The 25,684-nt window shown below is 48.3% G+C and overlaps 1 protein-coding gene and 1 pseudogene across 11 annotated transcripts in view; one reads left to right on the top strand and one right to left on the bottom strand.

The window, feature by feature from the left end:
* Window positions 1-25,684, top strand: part of GNAS (GNAS complex locus) — a 65,678-nt gene that overhangs the window by 23,202 nt on the left and 16,792 nt on the right. For 4 of the 11 annotated variants that reach the window (XM_087445065.1, XM_087445064.1, XM_087445063.1 and 1 more), the window contains exon 1: window positions 23,422-23,784. The exons of the other annotated variants lie outside the window; for them this stretch is intronic. In XM_087445065.1, coding sequence (XP_087301191.1) covers window positions 23,646-23,784 — 139 coding nt within the window. In that variant the 5' untranslated portion in view covers window positions 23,422-23,645. Of the gene's footprint in view, window positions 1-23,421; window positions 23,785-25,684 lie in introns of those variants that run through there. 11 annotated transcript variants of the gene reach the window in all.
* LOC147914173 (uncharacterized) lies at window positions 6,181-21,798 on the bottom strand (annotated as a pseudogene).

The following is a 25,684-nucleotide window of genomic DNA, read 5'->3' as shown; positions in this document are numbered from 1 at the left end:
TTGGTAGTATGTGCACAGCAGCGACAAGGATGTGGGCCCTGTTACCTGGGTCACCTTAGTCCCAGACCCACAGGGAGCCAGCCTACTGCACAGAGGTGACCCGTAACCTTTAGCAACTGATATTTCAAGGCAGGAAGTTACATTGTGGGGGGGGGGGGGCAGTGGAAGGAATGCCTCTGAATGACTGTACTGAGAAAGGTAAAATAAGATCTTTTAGAAATAAACCATAGTTGTGCCAATAGAAGTAATAACCCAAGCACATTTCCTGATCAAGAGTCTTGCACTTGGTCTTTGATAAGATAGTTGATGCCCCCTCTCCCATCCTAGGGCGGATTCTATAACCAGAATCTCTTGGAATAATCATAACAGGACTAAATCATGATTTTATTTTTAAAAAGTGGCCTAGGCCCTCAACTTGCACCTAAACAGCCTCTCTCCCAAGTAACCATCACGAAAGAAGACTTTATTGCTTCTTTATTCTATTTTGACCCTAAAACATTGATATTTTTGCTCCCATCTGGTCTTTCAATAGACCTGTAAGATGTTATAGATTCATCAGAGATTTAGTTTTTTTAAACTTTTTTTTTTTCCTTAGAGAGTTTAGAATTTGTGGACTTCAAGTTAATTGCAAAGTCTAGAAGAAAAGAAAAGTAAGACAATGACTGTCTCCACCCCAGTTATCTATGTGAACTTAAACACTCGCTTTTACTGTTAGGATTACTTTAGGGTGAGGGGTAGAAACCAATCTGTAGTTTGATAAGTTATATATTGGACATGTAAAATTAAAAATATCACTTTCTATATGTTTCAAGTTCAGCTAAGTGAAGTGCCCCCTGACTAACACCTATTGCAGAATCCTTGAAATTACACCGGGCGTGTTTTTTGAATGTTGATTTTGACATTATGCCTGGGACCAAGTGCAACGTCTTTCCAAGGAAATGCTTAGAAGGCTCCGGGCAGAACCCAACAGCAAACGCCAGACGTTAGGGGAAAATTTTTAAGTTGGGTTGCCAGAAAACTAATAGCTATTTATACTTAAACATTTATGTGATTTCATTTCTTCCTTTTTAGCTGCTAAAAAGGAAGTATATTAGATCATTGCATTTTGCAAACAAATGGCCATGGCTGGTTTTAAGATGGACACTTGAAGGAGGGCTCTTCATTCTAAGTGAGAGTCTGGAAATTCTCCTGATGGGATCCAGTCATTCTGGAGCGCTCTTAGGAAATCGGTTATCCTAGGGCGGTTTGGCATGGGGCAAGTTTATGGTGATTATTCCTGCCTATCTTCCCACGTTGCCCTGATGGGGGAGGGGGTGGGCAGAGGAACCCCAACTTTTCTGGGAGTTCCTAGGAGAGTGGAAAGAGAGCACTGACTTAGATGTTCAAGGGTTCTCATTCCTAGGACCTGGTGGATTCAAGGATTCCATGAATTTGCCAAGTGACATCCAGAAAAGGCCAAAGTTGGATTCTTAAAAGTGTGACAAGGCTCCATTTTGTGATGATTCTGCTGAGTAATCCTGGGGTCCTGCCATGGTCAGGGACTTAAATTTGACAGGTTGTCCAAAAGAAAGCCAGGGAGTATCTCTGTGCTCAACTTTAGGTACAAAGAGTTAAGGTTCCCAGGTGAGGGGTGGGCAGGCTCCAGAAAAGGGATTCTAGGTAGAGACTGGACTCGGTGAGCAGGGACAGAACCAAAACCCTTGCAGACATCTTATCCTCAGACTTAAGTTGACAGGTGGCAAAGGCCTCTCTTCTCTTCTCTTTTTCTTTCAGGCCCTAAGACCTTGATCCCAGAGGTAGGGTCTAACTTCAGATATAAAGGGAGGTTCAAAATTGGGAGCTGATCTTTCTGCTGGGAAGAAGGTGGAAGGTCAGGAAGAAGGGGTCTGGAGGAAGACCATCAGGGCTTCCTTCCATGGAGGAAAGGGGCTGATGCCATTCCGCCTAGAGGTCTGCGCAGCTCAGAAATGGGGGAGCAGAAATCAGCCTCCAAAGGAATTCCCTCCTTTCTTTCTTTCCCTCTTTTTCTTTCTCTCTTTTGAGATTTTTTTTTAAATGAGATTTTTATTTTGGGGGGGTTCATGAGCAGGAAATACCTTTTTTTAGGGAAAGAGATGAGAACACCTACTATTTAGGGCTGGGAAGTAGAAACAATAAAATAAAGCAAGGCTGCTCAGAACCGGCTGGCAGATGGCGCTCGGCGTTTACTGTTGAGAGCCTGGCTTCTCAAAACTCCCCGTGTGCTCACGCCTGAGGCACCACTCCGAGTCCCCTCCCCTAATCCCCTTTCTCCTACACAGCCCTTGTCCCCAAGGCCTAGGGATAGTTTTAGAGGTTTTTCGGTTGAACAATTGACTTCTGAGGACAAATCCTGTCACCTTTAACTAGTGGGTCTGTAGACCTTAGCCAGTGCGGGAAAACACTGTCACAGTGACCTCTGAATTCCCAGCCTGCGTACGCCCCCTGGTTCTACGGGGAACCAGTTCTGAGACCTTGGGCAAACTGCTTTATCCCCTGGGTCTCAGTTTTCCTCATCTGAATATTGAGAGGGATGTCCTTCTCACTGTAAAACTTCTTTAATTCTCTTACAAAAAGTTCAACCAGAACAGGCATGCCGGCCTCTCTCTCCTCTTTAAAGTGTCCCTTCCAAAATGGCAGATTGTACAGGAAATCTTAGGCCTGTCTTTCATCCTTTGGTAAATAATTAATAATTTCTAAGTACCCATCACTGGGAGAATCTTTGTAGGTAGCGGAGGTGAGTGGTACATTTCTTTCCCACCCCAATCAAGGAAAAGTCAAAAGAACTGAATAAAATATATTAACTTCAGGCAAAAGTTTCTCTCACCCTGCTGTTAAAAACTCTTTTCTTTCAATTAACAAAGTTTATTCCAACATTCTTCTCTTAAACCCATAATCGTCCGGGGCCTCTTTAAAGCTTTCCTTACCTGTTTCCTCCATAGACGTCCCAAATTAGAGCCCTGAACCTTGGCCAAGGCAGGTTAACACGGCACCCCCCAGATGGGGGTGCTCTGGATGTTGGGGGCCCTGGGGACACAGGGCAGGTGGGCTGCCCCTGTTTCTACACCTTTCTGGGCCAGTAGAGCTCCTCCCCCACCAGAGGTCAGCAGAGAGCTCAGAATGACTGAGCCCGCTCGCAGGAAGTAGGATCACTTAGAATTCTCTAGATGAAATGTAGGAAGCCCAAATGGAGAAAAGCCCCATGTTTCAGGGGTCTCTTAGGTTGGGGTTTCATCCTGTCCAGGGTCCCTGGGGCTTTGTTTTAACAAGAATCCTGCCATTCTGTATTTTGAGGGGGGGCGAGGGGTCTGGTCTGTTCATTTGATGGGTTTTTTTTGCCAGTCTCTCCGCCCAACACACACACACACACACACACACACACACACACATGATTTCCTTAGACGTTTTCCCACTTTCTCCTCAGTTCTCATTTCTTTTACTTGCTCCATCCTTTCACTGAGGTGGGAAAAGGAGTCTGAATTCCTTTCTTTTGTTTTTCCTTCTCTGAACTTTTGAAATCCCAGAGTCCTTGTGACCTAGAAGAGTAGGAGAAGTTAAAAACCAACTCTCTCCTCAGCCAGGACTTTATTGTTGAAAAAGAGAGAAAAGAAGGTGTATTTATCTCCTAAGAGATAAATAAATACAGAGATTAAATACAAGTTTTTAAAAGGGAGAGAAAGACAGAGAGAGAAAGAAAAAGTGCTTTTGCTGACTTGAGCTCTGCACACAAATGGGGTCCCTGCCCTCTAGGAACTTCCAGTCGGGAAGGGAGGAGAAGGGAGGATCGGGTTGCAAGTAATTGAAGTTGTACCAGGCAGAGGATGGAGAGCTGCCAATTCCGGGTGGAGCAGCCAGCACAGCCGAGGGGCCAGTCTGGGGGGGTGGGCACAGGGGAGGCATCGACTCCTCCCCATCCCACCCCCTATGGAGCCCCATGTTGGTCCCAGGAGCCCACCAAGTAGGACAGGGACCAAGTGGGGCCCCTGCCTCCCTTCACCATGTTCGCTGAGCTCTGACTGTATCCTCTCCCACAGTGGGGCCCTTGTCTCTTCCCCGATATTCCTCTCCTGATCCTAAAATGATTATTCAATTTTTGTTTTTTTTTAAATTAGTAATAAGCCCCCTTCTAGTACAACCTGACTTTCCAAGTGTTTTCAAATGCCTTATGCCACTTAGTGGTTTTTTTAAGAAATCTGGCACACAGTGAACCTTTATGTCCTAAAAAAACCCAATCTTCATGAGTTCTTTGATTTGTTAATTACTCAAAACAAAACAAAGCAAATCCTAAAGTTAAAAGCAAACAGCCTGTACGTTAAGTATACATCTCAGATGTTGAGGAAATCCTTCGAAGTTTACAGGTTGGTGTCCTCCAGAATTTGGCTCCAGCCAGACTCAGTATAGGCATTGTTTTCTTTTTTTTTCCTTCCTTCCTCCCTTCCTTCCTTTCTTCCCCCCCCCCCCCTTTTGAAAAACAAGTTTTATTCTCATGGGTATGCTCATTAGAGAGGGGAGACAATTCTCTTCAGTAAGGAGTGAGGGGTGGGGGGTAGATTCTGCAGGAGGAGACAGGACAAGATTGATGGCTCTGTGCTGGGGGGGGAGGTGGGCAGGAGGGGACGGCTAAGAGTGAATGTCGCACCAGACGCCAATCTCTCAGGCTGTAAAAAACAAGCAACTCACCAGAGCAGACCTTCAGCTTCCTGGCGTTAGTGGGGAAAATATTCCGTCAGCTGCCTCTGTCCTGTGCTTTATTCATTAGCTCAAGTGAAAAAATAAAATCAAAGTCTTGTCCTAATTTGTTGTGGTAGAACCCCATTCACCCAAGTTTTTGCTTTAAAAAAGGAAAAAAGCGCAGCCCACAGAGGCAGAAGCGGTTTGCAAGGGTGACCGCGCTTCAGTTCCTTCTCAAGGTTTAGCTTCTCTCCACCAGGATAAGTTCACACTCTCCCCAAGCGCCAAGAGTTAGAAATGTGTTACTAATTGATTTGAGCTAGATTTGTATTGCTTTGAGACTTAGCAAAATGGCCGATTAGGGGCCAGTGAGGGGGGAAACAGTTGCTGTTCTCATAGCCAAGAAAAGGGACTCGCCACAAGTTTGTTTATAAAACGGGCCTTCTGTGGCCTTTAGGAATTGTTGTGGGGAAGAGGGTCGTGGCTGTTCCTCAGAAAAAAGAAAGAAAAGGTTGTCCGGGAGTGTTTAATGGGAACTGAGCACACGATGATACGCCTCATTGAGGAAAATCATGGTTCCAAATGAAAACAGTTGTCGCAAATTAATTTTTCAGATTTTTGACTGTTGGCAGATCTGAGGTTTACCTCATATTAGATTGTGTCCAACTTGGCAAAGACCATGGAATCCTGCCCAGTTCTTGGTAGAGATGCACCCATTTTTCCTCACTGATAAGTTATTTCCTAATTTGGGGGTTATATTGGACGTTGAAATAGCCTTGTTTCCTTCTTGCCTTTCTAGTAGCATCTCTTAGCTTGCAGTCGCCACTCATGTGTCTGCCAAGCCGCTCAGAAGGATGAAATCCTTGCCGGGCTGGTGAGTTTGCCTTAATTTGGGCATTTTCATTTCTTCATTCATTCATTCAATATACCTGTACTGAGTGCCTAATCTGTGCCCTTCCCCTTGGGAAGACGTCGCTGTTCCCTTTGTGGTCTCACAATCAAAACAAACCCAGGAAGTTAACAAGAGTGGGGAGTCTCTGCTGAGTGATTAAATAGGGTGTAGATTTGCAGCTATAAGAGAAGATGGAACAATTGTCTAACAAGAGACTTCAGCAACCTTCCAACACTTCTGCACCCTAGATGAGCAAACCCAGCCAGTGCTTACATGCAATTATTCTGAGTCCTGCAGAAAACCCAGAAGGATCTGCTTGGATCGAAACAAACAACGGTGTCTAGATATTTGACAGGCACAACCATTCAGGCATTTCTATGCCAGGGTGAGGCCGAAAATTTATACAGGAACAGCAGTAACCAAGCCTTCTGTAGGCACAGTGTGGGTCTCGGTGATGGTAAGGCATCAGCCCTGATACCGAATGAGGGCTTTCTCCAGGAGGTATAGCCCGGGGGTTCCTGGCCTTGCTGAGAAGGCCTGCTTTCAGAAGGCCTAGCCCAGGAGTGGTGCAGAAGACAGCCTTTAGCCAGCTCCCTCTCTCTTTTCTGCTCTGTCTGGAGCCAAACTATGCCTTCCAGAATCTTCTAGGACTGAAAATTCTCTGAGGGAGTGCGCCCAAATTCTTCCACCTAATCTTAGAATCTTGTGTCTAGGATTCGTATTCTGAGGGTGGGATGGGAAAGTGTTCATAGTTTGCAGCCATAGGTCCTGAGGTATTGTGGAGTGCTTCCTTTCATCTTAGCTTCAGCCCGCCATCTCAGCTTCTCGGCTGCCGTCCATTTTAGCTCCTCTTCCTCCTTAGATCCTGAGCTGCCCTCCATCTTAGTTTCCATCCTCCGTATTAGATCCTGAGCTTTGGGCCTCTTTTTCCTGTTTCCTAATGCAAATATTGTAGAGATATTCTATATTCAAGTAGTATAATTAATTCCCAGTCGTTGTGGAAAGAAAAACACACTTTTAATTCCAGAATTTTATTTCCAACTTTCCTTTCACAAGTACTTTTAAGTTATCTATTCATTGCTCTTGGAATAGTGTGTCGTATGTATCAGGACGCCTATAATGCTCAGCACATGATACATGATCTTTATATATTTTTGAAAATGTGTGTGTGTGTACAGATAGGTAGATAGAGATTTTTTTATTTTAGATACCAGAGAAGGGCTTTTGTGTAGATCACTGAATTGAAGGAACTCCCAGATGACAGGAACTGATTTTGTTCCATGAGTAAAATTCAGATTTACAGAATTATTAAGTTTTGGCTTCTCTTTGTGACATCGTAATACTCTGCACCTGAGAGGCACACTGAGCAATCACTGTGAGTGAAAACGCATTTTCACGACATAAACTGAAGCTTGTTTGCCAGTTCAGAAAAATCAGTTGCCCAAGTTACTTTGAAAATATCTTTTATTACACGTCACAGCCTCTGCAAATGACTGTTATATGCAGTTACTTTCCCACCACCAGCCTAATGCTTCTCTTCTGTATCCTGACCCTTCTATTAGGATACTTTGAAAGTGTTGTCCATCCTAAGAGAAGTGATTTAAAAGAGATGACACCAGGGCTCAGAGAATTTCAGTAAGCAGATGATCCCACTGCTGGGACTCAGGCGGTGTCTTCCGATACCCCTTTCAAAGAGATCTGAAACAGGGATGCCTGAATTTTGCATTATGGGGGGTTCAGGGATGAGCCTCTGGCAAACTCGAGAAGTGGAGATTTGGCCCTAGGCTTCCTTACTTCCCTGCAGGTGGCTGTGTTCTGTTCAGTTAATCCCATTAGCTGGCAAAGGTGTAGGGGGCTACCCTTAAGGGACATTTGCATTTTAATAAGGAGCTCTGTGAAGCCAAAAAAGCTTTTTAATATTGGAGTCCTTAAGAGTAGAATTCTAACAGGAGGCATTGGAGAAGGACAGGGGAGGGGGCATTTGGGCAATCAACTTCCCTCTCCACCCCTTGTCCCAGCCCACACCCCCATTCCCCCAAGCCCAGCTCTGTGACCGCTTAGTATCCCCATTGCAGTGAATTCTTCAAATTGGCTTTCTTCCCCTGTGACCCCAGGACTTGGGGGCCCCTCCCTCCGGCTCTCCAGGTACCTTTTTGGGTTCTGCTTGGCAGGGGTGGGAGGGTGGCCCATCTAAGTGGCAGAGTCGGGTCCAGATGGAAGCTTTTGGGTGCCTGACTCATTCCCAGCTCAGGTCGATAAGGACAAGCCCCATATTTTTCCCCAGTGTCCACTGCTATGACACACAGGATAGTCAGAAAATAAAAGGCTTGAGTACTATACGGTTGCTTCGCTTTCTTTAAAAAAGAAAAGAAAAAACGTTGGGGGTGGTGGGAGAAAGGAACAAGGAGGCAGGAGGCCAGGCCAGCAAATAATCAAGCAGCAAAGACAACCTTGTTGCTGGTTTGTGACATAAACAGCCCCCCAACTGTCCTGCATTATAGCCTTAGGAGAAACCGATGCTTGGTGACACTTGGGTTGATTTCACACCTTAGCTTCGAGTTACTCAGAGGTGCGTTAAAAACTAATGATTCAATTGAGGGAGGCCTGGATTGCCATTTTGACTTGCCAGATATTAGCACACCCCTATAGAAATCCAGAAGCCTGCCAGTTAAGCTCCCCAGTGCAACTCAAAAGGGGCCTTCCAAGATGCATGATCTTTAGGAAAAGGAAATTAAGCTAATTTTGAAAGCTACTGACATGCGAGTTTCCTTAAAATGTAAGTAGTTGAAGGTTCGGATGAATATTATGAATTCCTCACATAATATGTATTTGAATATATGTCATGGATTGCAGGCAGAGCTCAAAACTACTCAGGGCCATGGGTTCTTTTTTTTCTTTTCTTTCTTTTTCCCTTTTAACTTTTTTTCTTTTTTCTTAAACCTTAATGCATTCCCGACCTGAAATGTTCTTTTTAGAAAGTTCTGTGATGGCTAACAGGATCAGAGTGACGTCTTCACAAAACGAGATGAGATGCCATTGCCAGGACTTTAGAAAGAGCCCTAAACACTGCAGTGGCCATGACAGGCAGGAGTGTCACCCAGGGGCTCAGTAGCACCCAGCTGGGAGGAGGAGGGCATTTAATTATGCATGTAAGTTATAGCTTTATTTCAGACACACACGCAGGCCAGCGATGATATTAAATACGCAGTCACGCTTTCCCTCTGAGCGTGAAAGGCGCTGGGATTTTATCTTCCCAGATCCAGAACCTATTTACTTCCTTCTAAACAGCGTCCTCCTGCCCCTTAGATAAATCAACAGAGAGAATCAGCCTCCAAATTTTGCTAAATTGTGTACCCTGACAATGACTTGTAATTAGGAAGCCTTGCACGGATCTGAGAGCAGAGGTGGCTGCGGCAGCCACTCCCGCCGATGAAGATGGCTGCGCCAGCACCTTGCCGCAGAGACGGGCCGGCTCAAAACATCGATTTTCTCCCCACCCTCCCAAGGTTAGGATTCTGCTTAGAACTCGCTGCTTCCGGCTAAAATTTCCATCACCAAAGGGCCTGATTTCAGGCAAAGGAAGGACCACTTCAGCAAATGAAAGAAGAGGAATGGAGAGGGTCATTTCCACTGCAGCAGAAGCCAGCCCTGCCATTTCCCTGACAGCACTTTAATTATGATGAAAGAACGAGATGGTTTTTGGTTTTTACAGAGGAGGCTTGTGGTGGGGGGAGGGAAGGGGCCTCTGAAAGAGATGTTAGCTGCTGAGCCGCAGACTGCAAAGCGAGCTGTCACTCGGAGTGATGGATAAGTGCCCTTGGAGAGGGGCTCGAGCCCCTCCCGCCGTCCTGGGTCCCATCACCAGCTCTGTCATCAGGCCTTGCTGTTTTGAGCCAGGGGTGCACTGTGAAAAGGAAGGGCCCACAGGGCAGAACTTAGCAAGCTACCGGCTGTTGGCTTCTCCCTCCCCTTCCGTGGAGTGAGCTGTGACTTTCACCCGGAGGCGGGGAGTCCAGCTAGTGTTCTGCTCCACTGGCTTTGAAAGCAGTGGAGGGGTTTCCAGTGGTCACACACCCCATTGTTGAAGATGGTATTTTTCTTTAAAGTCGGTTGTGTAGTTCAAATGGACGTTCAAGGGCCTTGGAGCTGCAGAGAGAGCCCTGCGGGCCTGGGACCCGATGTTCTGATGGGCAGAGGCCGTGTTTTAGGCTGGGAAGAGAGCTGGAGAAGCAGATGTTAGTAGGCTTCATTCAGCTCAGGCACGAATCTGGGAAAGGGCCCATTTCCCCCTCCCACCCTCCCGGGCCTGTCTAATCCCTACCCTGACTTTAGGCATTGAGTCCATAGGAGGCCCCCCCAGTGGGTTGCTACAACCCGCAGAGGTGCCCTGGGATTTGGGGCTGGCAGTGTTTAGAGAGAAATCAAAGGGAATCCTAGACTTGCTCAGCTGAAAAGAGCCTTAGCTCTTGGGAATGGCAATGTCAGAAAGAGAGGAGCAAAATGCATCCAGGTTAGCTGTGGGGTCCCCAGGGATGAAGGGAGCAGAGGAAAAAAAATAGACATGGAAGGGGTGTTATTTCCCGCTTCCGTTCACCTCCTGCCTCCGTTTTAGGACTTGTTCATGCCGTGCAACAGAAAGTGCAGACTGCTTGGAGAGCCTCTAGCACGGAATTACACAGAGCAGGAGAGATGATTTGAACCTGCTCATCTCAGCTGCTTTTGTGTAACTGAATTACACAATGTCTCTGTTAAAAGTGATGTCACTGCCAAGAGTGCCCCGAGGCCTTGAATTAAACACTGATGGGCATTATTTTCCCCCCAGGGAGGCACCCTATGTGGTAACTTTCCCCAAGCAATTTGTGATTTTCTGGGGTTCCTTATTCCCCTTGCTAAACATGCTGCTAGAGACACTTCTAATTTTGATGATTATTAAAGGGCAGCGGATAATGAAACAGCAGGGGCTTAAGGCTTGGTGGCAGGTGAATTATGGACATTTACGAGTCAAACCACTTTATTTCTTGCACTCAACAAGAGGATTAACCAGCAAAATACAACATCTGCAGAATCTTATTGGGAGGGGCAGTGGTCTTGAAATTGTGCAGCGGTACTGCAGGGAGGCACTGAGATGCCTGCTCTCCTGCAGCAACTGCAGATTCCCCATCCGAACCGAGCCAAAATGCAAATCCTTTCTCTGTCTAGATACACGGTGATTCTGCCTGCTACGGAGATGGAGGCACTGTGATCGTGCTGATTTCAATGGACCAGTTAAGGGGAAAACACTAGAAAAATATGTTTAAACCCGTTTTTCCCTTTTGCACTTGGAAAACAATATTAGAAGCCGGCAGTTTGGTCTGCAAGGAGAAAGATGCAAGGGCAGCATCCTGTCTTACGACCCTCAGGGTGCTTAGATATTTTATTTTAGAGTGATTTTAGTTTGGAGAGGAAAAAAAAGACAAGATACAGAAGCTTGCAGAGTCTGGGGGTCAAAACCAGCCCACTTTAGGAGATTGTGCCTTTTCAATGTCAGAATAAGGAAAGTGCGTGAGGATTTTGTCCCCTCGTAGAAATAAATAGGCACTTTGGAAAAGAAAAATATTCCATTTTTTGAGAAACATAGTGAGGTGATGGGTTAATGTCAGGCGGCAGCGATCATAATCCTGTCTGAAGAATTGATCTCATTTTTCATGTCAGAATTAATATTGGTTGAGATTAGATGGCTTCTTAATTTAGAGCATTTACATTTTACAGAGTGCTAAAAAGGAGGCTCCAAGCCACTTTCTGGCAGCAGCAAAGCCAAATAAATAGGAACAATATAACCATTTTAAAAATCCATTCGTTCTGCTGTGGCTTCACTCTGGCAAATTTTGAGTCATTTAGCACGACCCAAAAACTCAGGTTTTCATTGCTAGGAAAATGTAATGCTTCCTACTGTCATATGGCTTTTTATCGCCCACTAATTTCCTATTCTTGGTGACCTTTTTGACTTGAGTTTTTGTCTTCTTGATGCCGAAGGATCCAATCAATTTGGTCAAAAGTTCAGTTGTGAAAAAGCATCTGGTTGTTTTGTCTACAGACGGCCGGTTTGCCTGAATATTTGAGAGGATCAGCTCATCCAACCCAAATGCTGTAGATAAACTTTTTAGGAATTGAAGGAACAGACCTAGAATCCAACCTGTGCTCTGAGGGACGAGGAAGGGAGGGCACAAATAAGATGTTGGCGTCTTTTGCTTTTTCTGCAGTGGCCAGCTGAAGTCTGCTGCAGGAGGAAGGAGGGGATGAAGTAGCAAGCCGGTCCTCACAGGCAGACACAGGGAGGGAGAACCATGCAGGGAGAAATCCTACAACTAGGCTCTTGGCAAGATCATTACCAGGGTCAAGATTTGTCTGATGCCTGCAGCCATCTTAGAATTTAGGGGGAACTGGAGCCCCCTGCCCTCAGTTTGTCTTCGGTTATAACCAGCTCAACCCAGCCAGTGAACAATAAGGATAAGAAGTGTAGGTTTTATAGAAAAAGAAAAAGTGCCCATGATTCCTTTTCTCGAAAAAGCCAACAGGGCCCCCTCCTCCATCCTTTTATCTCCAAGTCACCAAAACTAGGACTAGATCATCAATCTTTTCTCTTTCTTTCTTTCTCTCTCATGTGGATAAGCCAATTTAGACTCTTGGCTACAAATTTTCCTGATCGCTCACCACAGTAAGCAAGCAGGCAGGTGGGGGAGGAAAGGATTCGAGGAAAGGCAGTAACGGCTCCTTGGCACACCCCCCCTTAGCACTTATTCAGTCGTGTGCAATTTGTTTCTGTTTGCAAACAGCTCAGCCCAAAGCAGAGCATCGATACGACCCCCAGATACTGTTTCTGATCGATCGATCTTCTTTTCCCTCTGGGGTGCAGGCAGGGCAGAGCCCAGATGCACTCAGACCACCAAAGCCACTCAGCCTTGATCCTTTATTTTTATGTTACAGTCACAGAACCTTGAAAATGTGTTTTCAGCAGTTTACCACATACTGAGAATTTCAGGAAAAAAAGGTCAAGAATTGATGACTTAGATTTATTAGAGCCCCATTAAGCAGACCTCAGAATTCTAGTAATAGGTCTTTGCTAGACAAATCAATGTCACGTTTCTGAAAGGAAAAGAGTGACAGCTGGGTGATCTCACAGAATTATCAGGTATTGGGAGAAAGGTTAAGCGAGGGTTCAATTACTATCAATACAAGTGATTTTTTTGTTTGTTTTTCTAGGGTTTGCTTGCTGCTAGTAGCTTTTTTTTCTCATTTGCAGATTTGCTGTTTTGCTTTACGTGTTTTAGAAATTATGCGTATATTTTTCTCTCAAAATCTCCTCTGCCTCTGGCATCCATTTTAGAAACTAAATTTTTGTTGTAGAGTTCTATTCTTTAGTCATTTTTAGGCTTCTTATTTTTTACAAAGTTCCCCTCTCTGCCTTTGGTACCCTCAGTAAATCTAGCAGGTATGTAGTTATGCCGGGTTGAGGAAAACACATTCACTTAACACTTTTAAGAATGTGCTGCAAGGTAAATGAACTATAAAGGCATTTTATATCTACCATTAAAACATTAAATGTCCTTGGGGATCACACTAGTTAGTCAACAATTTGGTTTTTGCACATTTTGCATTCAACTAACCCACAGCAGCTCACTGAAATGATATATTTAGAATAATTACTGCTTTAATTAATAGAAAACCATTTAAGGAACTCACTTTTAAGGCTGAGAATTTCTTTAAAATACTCTACCATGGGGCGCCCCCCTGAGGCATGGGTTAATAATGTGACGATAGGAATTTTGGGTCAGTGAAGTTTTTCTAGACTTTGGGATGCTTTTAATGGGTTTGAGTAAATCAAGTATCCATTTAACTTGCAGATTAGATGTCTCTGGGTCCTAACTAAATTTTATATCAACTTCCTTTGAAAGTTTCTTTCACAGCTAGGCTTTTTGATACAGTTCCAGAAGGTCCAATTATTAAAAAATCCTGTTACTCAGAAGATAGAGATGATCTTTTCAGAATAAGAAAGCAAAACACCTACCACTGCTTTAAATTGGTTGATACCTTCAGCCATCATCTTAGTGAGAAGCATCCTTACTGGAACAAGTCTCCCAAGTGGGAGATTTGACAGCATCTAGCTCCAGACAGCATCTCTCTCCAGTGGCCATTTGGCACCATCTTGCCAGGAGATGGGGTCCAGGGCCTTTGTGGTAGGTGGGATGGACCAAGGGAAGCTTCGTGTAGGATCCCTCTTGGCTTGACAGAGCACAGCCCAGCCTTCTTCCTTCCTTCTGCAGACCAAGACACCCTAAGGGCACAGTGCAGTTTGCTCAGGGTGGCCTCTGACATATCAGAGGTGTCCTCTTCCCAGCATGCTGACATCACCCCAGAACCCCCAAGGTTTGGTCTAGAGCTCTACTTGCCCTCCTTCACTGTTGCCAGGTTCCCTCAAAAATCAGCTACCTTCCTGGGTGACTACTGATTTCTCACCCTAGGTCCAACCCAGGGACTCAGTGAAAGCTTTGCCCTGTGGCCCCCACCCCTCAAGGTGTTCCTGTCTTATACATGTGAAGGGTTAGTTTTCTAGAGTTTTAATTCTTGGTGTTAGGTCACTGCAACCCTGGGATAAAAATAGGTATCATTAATATGTTACAGATTAGACTGTGCATTTCTAGCTTTGTGCCACTTCCTCTAATAATACCAATTTTGGTGACACATTTCCTAGAACCCCAGGCTTGCTTCAATTGCTCAAATCCTCCAAGAGCCTATTGTAGGACAGACCTGTTTGCTTTAAAACCCAGAAGGGTTTGGTCCTGATCAGATCTCTCGGCTCCCACTTTCTCTCCCTGCTGCATTCCAAGCTCTGTCTGGATTTTCCTGTTCTCTGTTCAAGGAGCAGCGCCTCCATTCTCCCCCGAGGCAGGCATTTTTGTGAACGGCTGAGCACACATGGTCTTCCGTGTCTGTGGCAAAAGGCCCTTTCCTGGCTGTCTCCAGAGTCCCCACCAGTTAATCGAGGGGAAAACTTGAGTTAGGCATCACAATTTCAGCCAGGCTGGGCATACATTGAGTACACCTGTCACTTGAGCTGGTGTCCAGAATTCAGCCCTAAGGGGCACAGCTGTAGCATTATTTCAGCATGAGCAATTCAGTATTTAATGTTCCTTAGAAAAATAAATCATTCCAAGCTGCTACTGGTCACCTATTAACCCTTAGAGGATTTCACAGGAGGAGGGGTGGGGGTAGAATTCATAATTTGCTTGGCTAGCAGGGGTAGCACATCCTCCCCAATTCTGTCATTTAAAAGACCATTTCTTACATAATAGAAAATAGGGCTGCAAAAACAGCATCCTCTCGTTCTCCTGCAGCCACAGCCTTCCAGGGGGAAACTTAGACTTTCTTTTCATTTCATTTGTGTTTTTACCTGCATAGTACAGGTACTGCTTTCTACAGATCGGCAGCTTCTACTTCTTTCCTCTTTTCATGGTAGCTTAAATTAGCCTGCTGTTGTTGGCAAGTCTTAATTTACAGTTAAGTACTGGGGGGGAAAAATTCATCATTAATCAGATCTTCTCATTTTATGTAAATGGCCCCCAAAAGCAACACATATGTTTAATTTGTCCTCCCAGTAGCTGAGCCCTTCTGTCATTTGGGTCTTAATAAATGAATTGGCTATCTGCAATTAATCCACATAGTAGAAATTGTTTGAAAGCTGAGTTGTCTGCCTTCTGAAAGAAATTGGCTATATTTAGTTTTTAAAGCAAGCCTGCTTTGTGTTCTTTGTAAAGTCAGCGACATTCTTTCAATTTTTTCGGTGTAATTAGCACAAAAGGAGCCGTAATCTGAGAAGGTAGTAGAGACTAAGGCAACCAAGAGACAGGAATGTTCAAGAAAGCAAGAGACAGGAATGTTCAAGAAAGCGGGCAGAGGCAGCTTTCCAGTACTGGGCGGCATGCAGAGACCCCGGGACGTGGCTGTGGGTAGAGCTGAGGTCTGTAGCTCATAAAAACATCTCCTTTGCATCTGATCCCCAGACTGGTTGCAAATGCTTGATGCTTTGGCTGAATAATTTTCTCCTCCTCATAACTTCCAGAGGTCGGCAAAGACCTTAGAAAGCCACAGTGCCATCTGGGCTCTGCTGATGTTGAGTGGGCTCCTCACGGGCCACAGAGAGTGCTGTGAATGCTGCCAAGCCCTCGATAAACTGCTGAGTGAGGGAGTGGAGGGCGCAGCCTCTGGGCTGCCCAGCAAACACTGAATTTTGACCAAATGGAAATCGTGCAGGGGGGCAGCTGTGAGGAGAACTGGGGCTTGTGCGTAGCTGTGGGCAAAGGAGGAGGCCGCCTTCCTCATCTGGGAGCTATGCTGTCTGTATCCCGATCAAAATAAAAACCCAGGGAAATGGGTGGAGCTAAACTATAATTACACATTTTTTGATTTCAACCTAAACGTGTGCGGGCAAACACAAAAAGATGAAAAGGTACCTACATTTCCAGATGAATTAAACATGTGACTAATTATGACATTAGTTGCTTAATTCGGGATTTACCAACAGCAGATGAAAGTGGGACTAGAGAGAGGGTTTCAGCTACGAAGGCAAATGACAGCCACAGCCCCGTCAGAATCTCAGTTGTCCCAAGCTGAGGCTAGTAACTAACTGCAAGGCTGTTTGAAAATGATCACCCACATTTGGTTGGTAGGTAAATAAAGTAAAAACCCAAGATTGTACAAGTAAAACTTGTACTTAGCAGGTGTTTCGTTTGTATATACGTATACACAAAGCAGCATTTAACAAAAGGAAATTTATTACTTGATTAATCTGGAGTGTTTAACTCTCTAATCTCTTAGTTATATGGGGCTACATTTGAAGAATTGAATACAGTGAAAAAAACTAAAATCTTTAAGAACATTTAAAGGGCTTCTTTTACTGAAGGAGATCTTATTAGGACCTCAGCACTCTCTTGATAGTGCCAACTTGCTTTTTATTTATTTTTTCCTGTTGTTACTTGTTTAGTAAGATGTTGGATCAAAATGTTATTTGAATAAGGCACCTTGTAAATAAAAACAAAAGGGAGCTGGCCTGCACCTGTTTTTAACTAGTCCTCCCTGATCAGTCCCCATCTTGGATGAGTTTCCATCCTCAAGGCCAAGTTACAAGATCTAAGCAACAGGTTTTCCCATTACCTTAGTCTTCATGAAATTTGTTTCCCCAAGGGAAGTCAAAGATATTTTAGTTTAGGAAAATTAACTTTCCTGCTATAGAGTGGTACCACTTTTATATCTTTTTTTTACCCAATTAAGATCTCCAGTAAGTGGGGCCATTGGTCTATGGTTGATGTCATTACGCCCCAATCCAAATTTTTTGTCCATCTAGAATCTTCAACTAAGACTAACATGTGTATTGTATTATTTAGGTTTAAGTTTTAAAAGGAACAGAGTAATGCACGTAGTCTCTTTTTTATTGTTTCCCCCTGCTAAGGTAGATGGTGGCTTTGCTAAAAGTCCACTCCCACCTAGTCTGGGGCTCCTTGGGATGTTGTGAGAAAGGCAATAATGGCCTTGAGGACTGGTCATCCATGGAGACCAGGAACCTCCTCTCATAGATGGGGCCCGCCCATCAGAGTCAAGAAAGATCAATAACGGCACAAAAAGTCCCAATTGCCTTCATGTTGTGTGCCCTGGTTTTAAGTAGATGCTTGAATGGCATCTCAGAGCCACTGGCTGGGTCCAAACACATTGGCCAATGTGCCTCCACATTCTGTATAGATTAGAGTGTGTTCTGAATTAAAAACAAATTATTTTAAAATTAGTTAATGGAAATTAAATAGGGAAATTTCATATGGCCATGCAGTTATTGACTTTAAGTCTCCTGAAATAAAGTGTTACTAACTAAACTGTGTGTTTAGTTTAGAATGCAAGTTTAGGAGTACTTTGTGGTCGAAGTTACTAACTAGTCAATATGACAAGAAAAAAAATGCCATAGGTAATCACTATGTTAGATTTTTAAGAACTTTATCATCCTAATTAACAGAACCTTTTTACCGGGGATTTACTGGGACTAGGAAAAGGCTTTTTACAGTGCCTGCTTTTATCATATGTATAGCCCAGGCTTCAAGTCTCACTCATTTGTCATTCTAGTTAAATAAAGTGCAGAATGTGCTTTAAAGACAGAAAGCACCAGGAAAGCACTAAATACTATTATTAAAATCTTACAGCTAAGGTTTCTGTTTCATTGGAAACCTATTTATTGTTTCATAGGCTATTAAAATAATATTATAATTATATTTTCTCTGGGCTCTTGGAAAATTATATTTTCTCTGGGCTCTTACAATAACCCCAGCTAATGAAAAGGCCAAGAACACTCTTGTCCAAAAACTGAATTACATCATTAAGTGTAACAATATTTTCAAGATTCTCAGCTGTGGCGAGTCTATTGCTTCTAAAAGTAGACAAGGCATTCTTAGACAGGAAGATGCAAAAGAGCCAAGGAACACATCCACCCATAAATATGAAGCTTACAAGACCACAAAATTCAAACTCCGACATGTGAATTCACCCATTGTTGTAAAATATGCAATGTTGGAAAGAACTGTTGCTAGGCCATCTCTCTGTGTAGCGTGTGACACCATCTGTTTAACCAAGTTGTATCATTAGGTGACCTAGTGTTTTAGGTTGGGAGTGTGTTATTAATCCCAACTTGCTGGCTTTGGCATGAAGCAAGTCACCTGAGGAAGGGACCTGTGCCCTCCCTCGGCATTTTATACTCCCAACATTCTGGCCCTTTGCCCCTCTCTGGAGCCTGAAGTTTCCATAACTTCCATCTCTCCCTGAGCCAAATGAGAGGCCCCTTCCACTGGAAAACTCTCTAGTCAGAACTGTTCCAAGAATTATGCTAATGAATTGCTCTACTCTCAAAGCATAAACCAGGTACTTAAAATGGTAACGACCTATTAAAATAAATTACTAATTTATATGAAAAGGTCACACATGGTGGCCTGCAAATCTGAAAAGACTTTTTAAAAAATTAAAACTTTTAAGGCCCCAGGTAGGTCAAATGCTAGACGGAAAACTGGAGACAGTGTCAGCTCCCCATGCCAATTAAGTAAAATCTCATCTTTCACTTTGTGTCGAGTGAAAACAGAAAGCCGAACAGACCACAAACGAGCTTGTGTTTCAGAGCTCTTCAAGTCTTTTGCTTACCTATAAACCCTTGATTCCACCTGCTGTCATTTATTTACAAAGTAAATGCTTTATTTGTCCATCAGTGGTTGGTCATAATAAAATATAGGTGAAACCTACACTTAAAAATATTTCAAGGATGCCCTGCTAGGTTAGAAGTTGAAATGACTGAAGCCTGACCTTGTCTTATACATTTCTAGGACAGTAGTCCTGATTGTGCCCTGCCTGGGATATGTGTCAGTATATGACATGGGACAGTTTCACTCCTTTCAAAGTTCAGGTGTGATATGTATCTAAAAGGGAGAGATGGTAACCCAACTCAGGGATTTCCAAATAAGGAGACTCTTCATTATATTCATTGTAGTAATGTGTATATAGCTACTGGCATAAGTATCAAGGTTTATTGGTTACTATTAACCTTGTTCTTCTTAAATACAATGTATTTGTGCTGTGGGGCATTAGAAGCAGGAAGGAAGATGCTTTTGATCAAATGGAACATAACAGTTTCTGGCCTGTTCCTCCTCCTTATAAGTCTTCACCAATTTTTTAAAATGACAATCACTTAATCAAATTTAACCAAGAGGTTTTTGTTTAATATATAAAGATATAAAACTTGGGCCTTGTCTTCAAGTAGTTTCTAATCTACTTGGTGAATGATTGTGAGTCGTGATCTCTTCAAACAGTCACGGAATCATTGATTGTGAGGCCTTACTGTCAAATTGGCTTACCAGCATATTAAGGTCTATCGGTTCAGTATTTTTATCTGCTTTTATTTAGGTGAAAAGCACCAACTTAGAACAGTGGTTCCTTTGAGCTTTTTTCAAAAGAAGGTATATTTTTGAGTGGAAAAGAGGTCATAATCCAAAGTGTGACAAAGACCCAGCTTAGTCTGGATGTGGAGAGGAGGGCAAACGCAGCAACTTTCAGCAGAGTTCGAGAAGGTCAGAGGCCCGCAGTGAGGGAGGTAGCAGCTGCAGGTTATGGGGGTCTGGCCTGTAGCTTTTTCTTCCTGTTCTTAATTCCAAGTGTTCTTTGGTGACTTTGAATTGCTCTCTGTTGTCCATTCAGATAAAAAAGAGGGCTTGGTAGAGGTGCACCTGAAGGAGCCAAGAAAAATATGTGACACCTTCATCTGTCACACCTTTTCTTACTCTGGGTCGAGCAAACTGGGGGAAAGAGGGGATTTCAATAGTTCTGTTGAACGGTTAACAGTGTCTTTCTATTTTCAAAGAAAACTTACAACTATAAGCGACAGTTTGCTCCAAGGCCTCTGGAAGTATCAAACTCTCACCCCATACCCCTCAGTATATTAGGTGTGTTTTCATTTACAGGTGGGCTTCCTTCCCACCTGGCTCCCCCGCCCCAAGGTGGGCCGTGTCGACCAAACATTTATTGAATGAATGAATGAATTGTACCCAAGCAGACACCTGTGTGGCAACAAGTGACTCCAAGGTCCCAGGAAAAGTGAGCAGCGGGAGTTGAGAAGTTGGTGTCACTGCTTCTAACCCAGTGGTCTCGACCACATCCTAGTGGGGGGACAAGGGTGGGGTGGGGACACTTTAGAGTTTGTAAACAATCTGCAAACAAATTCATGTTCAATAAACTACTTTTTCTCTGTTCCAGAGCCCCCCGCGGCGCCCAGGCCGGGCCACGAATCACCGGGACACCCTGGCCCACCACCTCTCCCGCTTGGGAGGACACCGGGTACACCGACTCCGCAGCCACGGCCGTTGCCGCGTCGCCGGCGCGCTGCCTGCCGCCTGCTCCTAGCCCTGCTAGCTTTGCGCCACATAGCACCTCTCATCACATCTGAAACCCTTTCCAGGCGTCGCAATTAATTAGGCTTGCCGACACCTACCTCCACGGGCGCGCGCCGCCGCGAGGGAGGGGTGGGTGGCGGTCCCCGCGTGCACAAACCGGGAAGCTGGAGGTAAGGAGGCGCGCAGCAGGGGTAAGCGCCGCCGTCGCACACTTTGCACGCCGCCCAGGGCTACACCACTCACCGAAAATTGGGAGGCAGGTCTGGGAGGCGGGGTCCGGCGCCCACCGCCTTGGGCGCCCCCGCTCTCCCCGCTCTTGCGCCTCCCGCGCCCCCTACCCACTCCAGTGTCGCCCCCACACCGGCCCACTCCCTCTGGGTGCGCGGCGGCCCATTTGGGCACGTCCTCGGCGGGCCGATTTTTCGGCTTCCCCTTCGGTTTATAGGGGCCGCCGCTGTGGGTCCGTCCTCTGAAGAGGCTGGGGCGTCATCGGGCTTGTTAGGAGCGCTGCTGTTCGGCGGGGACACTCAGTCGCGTCGGCACCGCGGAGCGGGCTGCGTCAGGTGGCTGGCCCGGCGCGGCGCTCGCTCGCTCGCTGGCTCTCGGGCTCGGGGCTGCGGCGCCGCGGCTGGAGCGAACCCCTGTCCCGGCGCGGGGTGGCGGCGGCGGGCGGCCGGCGGCCGGCAGGCACTGCCTTGCGTGTGAGTGCACCTCACTCACATGTAAGTCCGGGTGCACCGTGGCCTCCCGCGGAAGTGCGAGTCGCCCGGCGCGGGCAAGAGCCACCGGGGCCGGGACAGGGCAAGGGCGCCCCGGCGCTGCCGCCCTGCCCCGAGCCTCCCGGGCACCCCCCAATTCTCTCTCTTTTCTCTTTTCTCCTCTCCATTGGCGTGCCCAAGAGCCAAACCCAGGAGCGCCTGAGGGTAACAACCAAATTCGTGCCATCGCGCCTCTGCACTTTTCTTTTTTGAGTTGTTTGACATTTCTTGGTGCTTTTTGGTTTCTCGCTGTTGTTGGGTGCTTTTTGGTTTGTTCTCGCCCCTTTTTCATTTGCTCATCCTTTTTGGCGCTAACTCTTAGGCAGCCAGCCCGGCAGCCAGCCCAGCAGCCCGAAGCCCGGGCAGCCGCGCTCCGCGGCCCCGGGGCAGCGCAGCGGGGATCGCAGCCGAGTCCCCCGACACGGGGCGCACAGGGGCCGGCCAGGCCGAGGCCGGGGGCAGGCAGGGCGCCCGGGCCAGGCGAGAGCCGGGCACCCCGAGGTGGCCGAGCCACCATGCTGAAGATGGCCATGAAGATCAAAGCCCGGGCAGCGGAGAGCGAGAGGAAGACGGCGGCGGCTGCGGCCGAGGTGGCTGCCGAAGCTGCGGCGGCGGCTGCAGCGCTGGCCGAGCCGAGAGAGCCGCTCGCGCCGCGGAAGAGCGGGGACACCGAGAAGACCCCGAAGAACTCGGCGCGGGAAGTGCCGCCCGAGAAGTTCCTGACCGAAAAAGAGCGAAGAAAGATCGAGAAGAAGCTGCTGGAGCAGAGAAGAAAGGAAGAGAAGAAGAAGGAGAAGGAGAGGAAGAAGTTGGAGAAGATGCAGAAGAAGAAGAAGAAGGTGCCAGAAGCCCCGGAGGAGGCCCAAGGCCCGGAGGCCGCCGCCGCTGCCGCCGCCGCCGACGACGACGAGGGCGCCGCGGAGGGCGCCGGCGGGGGCGGCGAGGGCGCCGGCGGCGCGGGCACGAGTAGGGCCTGGGCCGAGTGGGACACGGACTCGGGCGACGAGGACGACGCCTACTACTCGGCGCCGCGCGTGGGGGGCGTCGTGTGGCGGCCCGGGCCGCTGAAGGCCGGCGCGCTGAGCGCCCACCTGCCCCTCGTGGTCTTCCTGGTCTTCTCGGTGCGCAGCCCCTCGTGGGTGCTCAACTTCCTGCTGCAGAAGCGCACGGAGCAGGGCCGCGGCTGCGGCTTCGTCTTCGGGGCGACCTGCTGCTTCCGAGTGTTCCTGGGCTGCGCCTTCTTCTCCTACTTGGGCGGCCGCGCTAAGCGCAGAGGCCGCGGGCGCTCCGGGGCCACGGGGGCCTTCGGCGCGGGCAATGGCGCCCGGCGCCGGGGGCGCGACGAGCGGCTCATCTAGTCAGACCCCCCACCCCCACCCCCGCCACCGCCACCAGACACCACCATCGCTGTGTAGTGTGGATTTTTATTGAGTATTTGTGTGTGTGTTTGGACACATTTTCCTTTTCGGTTGCTCTGTCCTTTGGTTCGTGCTCGCCTCGCTTTTTCCACACTCCCTGCTCTCTGGCTCTCTCTGTGTCTCTCTCTTCTTTTCGAAAATTTTCCTAAGTCCGGGCTCGGGCTCGCGCTCCCTCCCCTTCCGCCCACCCCGGCCCCTCGGCGGCGCCCGCGGGAGGGGGGGGCCCGCGGCCTCGGGGGCCGCAGGGCGACGCGGCCCGGGGGGTGGAGCGTTGGCGTCGTGCGAGGGGTCGTCACTGGCTCGGAGACGCCCCCTCTCCCCCCGCGGCCGGCCCGGCTGGGGCCCGAGCCAGGGGGCGAGGGGGCGGCTCCCCGGCCTGTCCCGGGCCGGGCGCGGGCGGAGGGACCCCCCTTCCCGGGCACCCGGGGGGCGCCTCCCTCCGCCAGCTCCCGCCCTCCCCGCCGCCGCGGCCGCTGCCGCGGCTGCTCCTCATCCCTCCTCCTCCTCCTCCTCCTCCTTCCACCCCCCTCGCCGCCGCTGCCTCCTCCTCCCCCCGCCTCCCCCCGCCCGCCGCGGCGTTTTGGGTCGGGGCGGCGGCGGGGCTCGGGCCGAGGCAATAAGAGCGGCGGCGGCGGCAGCGGCGGCAGCAGCTCCCGCAGCTCCTGCTCTGGTCCGCCTCGGCCCGGCGGCGGCCATCAGCCCCCTCGGCCTCGGCTCGAGGGGCGGGGAGCTGCGCGCTGCCCTCGGTCCGAGCGACACCACCTTCCCCTCGCGCGGCCCGCGCCCCGCAGTCCGCCCCGCGCGCTCCTCCCCGAGGAGCCGAGCCCGCGCCCGGCCCGCCCGCCCGGCGCTGCCCCGGCCCTCCCGGCCCGCGTGAGGCCGCCCGCGCCCGGCCCCGCCGCCGCCGCAGCCCGGCCGCGCCCCGCGCCCCGCCGCCGCCGCCGCCATGGGCTGCCTCGGAAACAGTAAGACCGAGGACCAGCGCAACGAGGAGAAGGCGCAGCGCGAGGCCAACAAAAAGATCGAGAAGCAGCTGCAGAAGGACAAGCAGGTCTACCGGGCCACGCACCGCCTGCTGCTGCTGGGTAAGGGCGGGGCGGGGGGCGCCGGCCCCGGCCCGGCCCGGGGGCCCCTCGGGGCGCCCCGCAGGCCGCGCGCGCCGAGCCCGCCCCCCGCCCCGGGCGCGCGCTCCCGAGCCCGCTGCCCGCTCGCGGGCTCTGTCTCTGGGGGGCGAGGCCGGAAGGGGGACCCCAGGGCGCAGATTCGGCCGGGCGGGGGCTCAAAATGGGGCGGGGGCCGTGGCGACGCGGGCGCGGGTCCCTCTCCCCTGGCCCGCCCTTCCTCCCTCGCTCTCTCGCCCTCCTCCTCGCTCTTTTTTCTTTTTCCGCGAGGCCTACTCGACGCCAGGGGTTTGGGTGCGTGTTGGGGAGGGGGAGGGGGAGTCCCACAGGGCTCGGGAGACTGCGACAAAAAGAGGGTTTCGGGGACAGGAAATGGGGTGGCGGGCAGAGGGAGGGGGACCCGCCTCCGTGGGGTGTGTGATTTGTTGGGAGAGGGAAAAGGAGAAAGAAAGGGGCCAGAAGAGGAGGGGGTGACGCGGGGGGGGGCGCCGCGGTGGCTGAGGGGGCCTCGGCAAGGGGAGGCTTTGGCGGGGGAATGGCCGAGGAGAGTGGGGGGGCGGGTGACATCAGCCCCTCGGAAGGGATCGGAGTGGTAAAGGTGGTGCAGTGAGGGGGAGGGGGCGCGGGCGAGTCGTGGCGCCGGAGTGGGGGGGAGGGAGCGCGGCGGCCGCTGGGCGCGACTTGGTGCGTTTCGGGCAGGACAGGCTGTGTGCGCGGAGCAGACGTGTCCCGGGCCGGGCCGGGCCGGGCCGGGCCGTGGAAGGAAGAGAAGGAGAATCAAATAAAATAAGACCAAAAAAAAAAAAAAAATGGAGTTAGTACGCTAAGTGCCCAGTGAAGCCAAATGACACGTCATTTTTACAGTATGACCTTTTTTTCCCCTTCCAGACATGCAGGCTTTTTGAAAAGCAAAGAAGAGAATTAATTGTAGCAGATGCCCCCCTCCCGCAGCAGCGCCCCCCCAACCCTTAACACACACATATTTTCCTGTTAGTCGGCCACATTGAGAGTGCTTTGTGAAAAAAGAAAAAAAAAGACATTCACAAATCAGATAGAACTGGAAAATGACATTTGTCTGTAAATGGCTTCTTGGTCTGGAAATGGCGTTTTTTTTTGTCCTTTTCAAGGTGGGAGGGGGGATTGAGAGGGTTTTAAGGAGAAGACTTTTTTTCCAGGTGGAAGGAGATGAAAAGACATTAATTAGTTTGTCAAGTGCCATTTGGTTGTTTAGTTTTGGGTTTTCTCTTTTGATTGCGGTTTTTCCTCTTTGGCCAAAAAAAAGGGGGGTGGCGATTGTTAACTGTAAGGAGATGGCTTTTTCTCCTTTTTTCTTAAAGGTGCTGCTTTGGGGAAAAAAACAAACAAAAGAAACATAAAAGAAATTGTTGAAATGACCAGAAGATAACCCAAGCATTAATTAGTATGGAAGTTTTCTACTTCCTTAGTAATTTGGCTATCTGAGTTAATTTGTGGATTTGCTAGGTTAAGACCTAGTTCATGGTCAGATTTCAACAAAAATGCTTGATTATAAAGAATAAAATGTAAAAGGCTGGTTTTTATTTGTGGTGGTGTTTGGTTTGCTTTTCTCGGATGGGTCATGTCTTTGTTCTCCTGGGCCCAGATTTATGTAAAGCAGAAAATTATTAAGGGAAAATACGTCTCTCTGGTGTTTTATGCATTTGCCATTTCAGTAATTAAATAGTACATATGTTGAGGTCATGTCTAAAACTTCTAAAGGTGGAATTATGCTGTGTGAATATTAATATGCATATAAGTGATTTCAAAGTATAAGCCTAGAAAAGTCTAGAATCTTTCTTAGGAGTGCTGTCTTGCTAACTGAATACTAATTGAAAACAAGTGTGAT

The sequence above is a fragment of the Ceratotherium simum genome, chromosome 21, assembly GCF_057802395.1.
Source record: "Ceratotherium simum simum isolate JZ-2026a chromosome 21, ASM5780239v1, whole genome shotgun sequence".
Classification (NCBI taxonomy): Eukaryota; Metazoa; Chordata; class Mammalia; order Perissodactyla; family Rhinocerotidae; genus Ceratotherium; species Ceratotherium simum.
This window is presented reverse-complemented; position numbering and strand designations above follow the sequence as displayed.